This window comes from Emiliania huxleyi, assembly GCF_000372725.1.
Source record: "Emiliania huxleyi CCMP1516 unplaced genomic scaffold EMIHUscaffold_519, whole genome shotgun sequence".
NCBI classification, from domain to species: domain Eukaryota; phylum Haptophyta; order Isochrysidales; family Noelaerhabdaceae; genus Emiliania; species Emiliania huxleyi.
Window position 1 is genome coordinate 26,095 of NW_005198100.1, and position 4,976 is coordinate 31,070.

The window sequence follows — 4,976 nt, forward strand, 5'->3', positions numbered from 1 at the left end:
TGACGTAATGGGCAAAACGGGGTGATTACGGTCATCCGTGAAAATATCTGAAGATCTGACCGGGGGATTCTCCCCAAACCTTGCTCAGCTGATCCAGCCTGGGGGGAAGGCCAGGCCTGGGCAAAGAAACCAGCACCTCATCAGTCTTCCCTGAGCGTCACAGCTCGGTGATCGCGCCGGCCGGACACCACTCACTGAGACGGCCGTTCCGGGCATTTGAACGCGACCTTCGGGGGCAAAGACATGGGCTCTATGGCTCAGACTGGACTCCTCTTGGTCCCTTCTGATGCCCTAGGCCACACCTGGGCCTTACCTGGAGCTCTAGGGGGCGGGCAGGGTTTGCCCCCCCCAACTGGCCCGAGGGACCTTAATTAAGATACAAGCCTCTCACACAGCACACTGGCACGACAAGGGCGCGGACTGGCGCGGACTGAAGAAACCAAAAAGGCCTGGTGGTGGCGGCGTGCCGTCCTCCCCTCCCTCCCTTGGGTTGACTGTTGTGTTTCTTTTTTCTTTCTGGATGCTTCTTAGCTCCCCGGCCCTGGATGTGAGGTAAATGACTGCACTCCAAGTGCTCCAAGTGCTCCTCATCTCAAGCCCGACCTCCTCCCCGCAAACGTTCTGCTCCTCCGCCGCCTCGCTCCGTCGGGGACGCCGTCGCGTCCTTCGCGAGTCGTCGACCCGCCGGAACCCGCCCCTGCCCGGAAGCGGCGTGGCCACCCCCGCCGCTGCCGTCGCCGGAGCGCGCCCAAACGCGCGGCGGCTGCCGCCGCCTTCGCTCCCTCCCCTCCGGCCTCCACCACCGTCCCCGCGTCCAGCTCCTCCACCACCAGGTCGACCCAGCGGGGGAGCGGGGACGTGTCCGCCCGGCGCGCGAGACCACCCGCCGACGACTCGCCGACGCCCGCGATCGCCACGGCGGCCGGGCTCGCATCGACGACGGCGGGGGATTCGACGGCCCCCTGCGGCGGCGCCGCCGGCAGCAGCGGCGTCGCCGGCAGCAGCGGCGTCGCCGGCAGCACCGGAAGCGCGCGAAGCGTCTCGATGGTCGCCGCCGCCTCGGGCAGGAGCAGCGCAGGCGTGTCGACGCCGCCCTTGTAGAGGCCGTGCGCCGCGGCCCCTCGCTCGGCCGCCTCGTGCATCGCCTCGGAGCGGACCTGCACCTCGACCAGCCGGCCGTCGGGGAGCCGCACCTGGACTCGAGCAAGCTGCGTGTCAGCCGAGGAGGCAGCAGAGGGGGGCGCGGAGGGGGGCGAGCTGGAGAGGAGAGCGAAGCAGGGGCGCGCGCGTTCGTGTGCAGCGACTGGTAGCCGTTTGGCTTTGGGCGCGCGACAAAGTCTTTGAAGCGGCCCGGCTCCTCGCGCCAGCGCGTGACGACCTGCTTGTAGGCGGCGTAGCAGAGGAGCGCCTCCGCCTCGGGGCGAGAGAGGGTCGGCTGCTCCAGGCTGGCGGCCAGCTCGGCGGCCGCGCCGACCGACGGCGCCAGCACGAGCCGGAGCGCGAGCACGTCCCGCACCGCCTCGACGTCGTCCACGTCGCGCAGCAGCTTGCGCAGCGTGGAGGGGACCGTCTTGACGCGCCCCGTGACCGTGACCTGCAGTGGACGTGCCGTGGACGTGTCATGTGGACGTGTCATGTGGACGTATGACGGGCCGGTGCGCGACCTCCGCCAGCAGCCCGTGCAGCGACGGCGCCTCCTCGACGGCGGCTCGCAGCTCGGCGATCAGCCGGGGCAGCAGCTGGTGCGCGTCCGGCCAGACGGCGTCGAACCACGCGCCTACGGCGGACCCCTCTCGCCTCGCGCCGGCCACGGCCGCGGCAGCCGAGGCGGCGGCAGCGGACCCAGGCGGGAGACGTGTCCTGGGAAGAGGCGGCGGTACGAGACCGCCTCGAGCTCGCAACCGAGCGGCGCGAGCCCCACCTGGTGGACATGTCTCGGACATGTCATGTCCGCGTGTCGAGGACATGCCCCTCGCAGCCGGGCGGGTAGACCACGCACCGTCTGCGCGAGAGGGGCGTACAGCTGCACCGCTCGCAGCGCCACCGCCGCGCCCGCGTCATCGGCACCGCCCGCCGCCTCCTCCCGCCGCAGCTGCGCGAGAGTCGAGCCGAGCGCGACGAGCAGCGCCCGCGGCTCGCGCGAGCCCGCGCCGACCATCGCCCTCACGACGAGTGCCGCCGCCGCCGAGTTGAGGTCGTCGAGCGAAGCGGGCCTATTACTTGGCGCGATTCCTTCTATCGAACTCGTACTTGGTTTAGTCGAGGTCGTCGAGCGAAGCGGGCCGAGGCAGCAGCGAGGCGGGCATAGCCTGCAGCCGCCGCGCCTGCTCGAGCGGCAAGTCGACTGTGATGGTCGTCTGGGCTCGAGTCTGGAAGTGGTTGAGTCTTGAAGTGGTTCCGCATCTCCGCCTGCTCGAGCAGGTGGTCGACCATCCTCGCGATCTCCCCACATCTCCCCGTATCTCCGCCTGCTCGAGCAGGTGGTCGACGCGCGCGGAGAAGGGCGAGGGCGCGCCGAGAGGCCAGCTCGGCGCCGCGGCGGAGAGGGCGCTGCCCGAGAGCATCACCGCCTGGTCGACATTAGTGACGTGAACTTGGCGCTGGCCGAGAGCCTCACCGCCGGCGCGAGGGGCGGCTGAGTGCGGCGCCGCGCGGGAGCGGTGAGGGCGGTTGGCGAGGGGTGAGTGCCGGGCGGTGGGGCTGCAGCGTGACAGTGTGTGTGGGCTGTGGACCGCGACGGTCTCCGCATCGAGCCCGAGCTGGAGCAAGTCGAGGGCTGCCCGCACGCTCGCGAGCACCAGCAGCGCCGCGGCGTCGCCACCGCGCTCCACGAGAGGCGCCTCTGCATGCCACCCGTCTGCAGCCCGGTCACCGGCGGGCGCTATCGAGAGGAGGCCCTCCCACCCCTGCGAGCCGCCGTCCGTGGCGATGTCGGGCGGCGTGCGGAAGGTCGGCTCGAGCAGAGTGGAGGGCAGAGCTCCGCCGACGAGGGCCGACTGCTGCCTCGCCGTGCCCTCCACGCTGCTGACGATGGCTGCTTTCGAAAGCAGCACACGCAGCGCGAGCCGGAGGTCTACGTGCTCCGCCTCGCCGAGGTGACCCGCCGCTGGAGCGAGCATCGCCCACAGCGCCGTCGCTCTCGCCTCCAGCGGCGATGCCGCAGCGTGCTCCTCCGCACGCAGAGTGACACGCCGGAGGACTGCGCAGTGGCCGCCGAGCGGGCAAGCGACGCCGGCGAAGCTCGCGGCATGTGGCGGGGACACCAGAAGGAGGAGGAGGGCGAACGGCGGGCGCATGTACGTCGTTCTCGCGGCGGCCGCGGCGGAGGAGGCCAAGGCCCGCCCGGGCTTCCTGGACGAGTGGAAGCGAGCGAAGGGAGGTTGAGGTGGCGGCCGTCGAAGGGCGCCAAATTTTCTTCCGAAGGCGAGGGTGTTGTTAAAAAGAAAGTGCGAACCGCACTCTCCGCCTGCGAGCCGTCTTTTTACCAGGTTGCAACCCTTGTTCCGCACTCGGCTGTGAAAGCTGCTGGTTGCCGCCGGTTGAGCAGCACCCCATCCCCGTCCACGTTGTCGGTTGCTGCTCCATGGTGCCCTGCTGCCGGGCCTGCGCGGCCCGCCACGTAGGTGCGTTCACAGCGCCAATTTGGCCCGCTCTTCGGCTCGCTCCGCTCGCCGGTGAGTTGGTTGGTTGCTGGCAGCACCCCAGCACCGGGGGGTCCTGAGAGCTGTTGGTTGCCGCTCGATTCACAGCACAGTGCAGAACAAGGGTGCAACCTGGCGCGATTTTTTTGCCTGCCCCGTCTTCGCCGTCGCGCGACGACCACGCCAGTGTCAAGGCTGGGGGCTTTCTTTTTCTTCCTTCTCTTTTATACCTGGTAATAAGGCCGCTCGCTGTGTCCGACGCAGACTCTACATGCGAGTCCTGCTGCTCACTCACAACGTGGCCGGCATCTTTGACGACCCCGACGAGGCGCTCCGGCCGTGGGCTGACGGCCTCGCGGCGCTCGTGCAGCGGACGCGCGCCGACTTCATCGCGCTGCACATGCAGGAGGTCGGCGGGTCGCGCTGGAGGACGTGCGGCCTCAATGGGGCAGCGGCGGTGGCGGGAGCGGTGGAGGCGGCCCTGCCCGACCACTGGTCGAGCGGCATGATGGTCCGCACCGACACGGCGGAGGACGGCTTTACCGCGCTCGGCTCAATCTATCTGGTTCGGCGCTCTGCGATGCAGCTGGTGCGGCTCTGGCGGTGGAAGGAGGCGGAGGGCGCCGCGGGGGCGTTCGAGAGCCTGCGTGCCGCCGACGGCCCGCTCGTCCCGCAGCCGGGCCTCCCGCCCCGCCACTGCCGCCACGAGCGCTTCCCGCGCCACCTCTACGGCTCGACTTGGCGCCTCTCGCTCCGGGCTCCTGCGGGCGCCTCCCGGGGCGTGTCGTCACGAGCCCTGCCGTGAGCAGGTCGCGCAAGGGGTACCTGCTCACGCGCTGGCAGCTCGGCGGCGGAGGCGGGGCGGTGCTCGACTTGGTCAACGTCCACAACTTTCACGACGAGAGCAACCTCGCCGCCCTGGCGGCAGGTCCAGCCCGTCCTCGCCCCGGGGGGGGGAAGGCGAGTCGGCCGCCCAGCAGAGGGTGCCCTCTGTGCGACTGCTAGGCGCCTCGACCTACGCGAGCTGCAGGCAGCAGGCGCTCTCCCTCGTCACCGCCGCCCTGCTCGGCTTGCGGGGCGGAGGGGCGGCGGGCGGAGGGGCGGCACCGGCACCGGCGAGCGCCGCGTTCCTCTTCGGCGACTTCAACTTCAGGAGCAGACCTCGCTCGCTGCCCGCACCCCTCCCAACGTCCCCTGCCCGCGCAGACCACCACCCTTCCCAACCCGCCGCCCTTCCCCCACCCGCCACCCTCCCAATCACTTGCCCCCTCCCTCTTCCGACCTCCTCCCCCCCCCCAAGGCTCGACCTGGCCCACGCCGTCTCCCTGCTCTGTG

The 4,976-nt window shown here is 70.4% G+C and overlaps 3 protein-coding genes across 3 annotated transcripts in view; 1 reads left to right on the plus strand and 2 right to left on the minus strand.

Moving 5' to 3' along the window:
* Nucleotides 1–527: 527 nt before the first annotated feature.
* Nucleotides 528–2,158, minus strand: EMIHUDRAFT_246599 (hypothetical protein; the record flags this gene model as incomplete). Its single annotated transcript, XM_005766293.1, has 7 exons — nt 528–541; nt 619–697; nt 1,023–1,193; nt 1,334–1,546; nt 1,665–1,777; nt 1,843–1,921; nt 2,000–2,158. 7 exons carry the CDS (start codon nt 2,156–2,158, stop codon nt 528–530), a joined length of 828 nt encoding a protein of 275 aa, XP_005766350.1.
* Nucleotides 2,159–2,255: 97 nt separating this feature from the next.
* On the minus strand, nt 2,256–3,296 carry EMIHUDRAFT_246600 (hypothetical protein; the record flags this gene model as incomplete). Its single annotated transcript, XM_005766294.1, has 3 exons — nt 2,256–2,324; nt 2,451–2,570; nt 2,733–3,296. 3 exons carry the CDS (start codon nt 3,294–3,296, stop codon nt 2,256–2,258), a joined length of 753 nt encoding a protein of 250 aa, XP_005766351.1.
* A 616-nt stretch (nt 3,297–3,912) lies between these two features.
* EMIHUDRAFT_246601 (hypothetical protein) overlaps nt 3,913–4,976 on the plus strand; it is a gene marked incomplete at both ends in the record, with an annotated part of 1,522 nt that continues 458 nt past the window's right edge. Inside the window, 3 exons of the mRNA XM_005766295.1 lie at nt 3,913–4,308; nt 4,461–4,569; nt 4,647–4,830. Coding sequence (XP_005766352.1) covers nt 3,913–4,308; nt 4,461–4,569; nt 4,647–4,830 — 689 coding nt within the window. The remainder of the gene's footprint in view (nt 4,309–4,460; nt 4,570–4,646; nt 4,831–4,976) is intronic.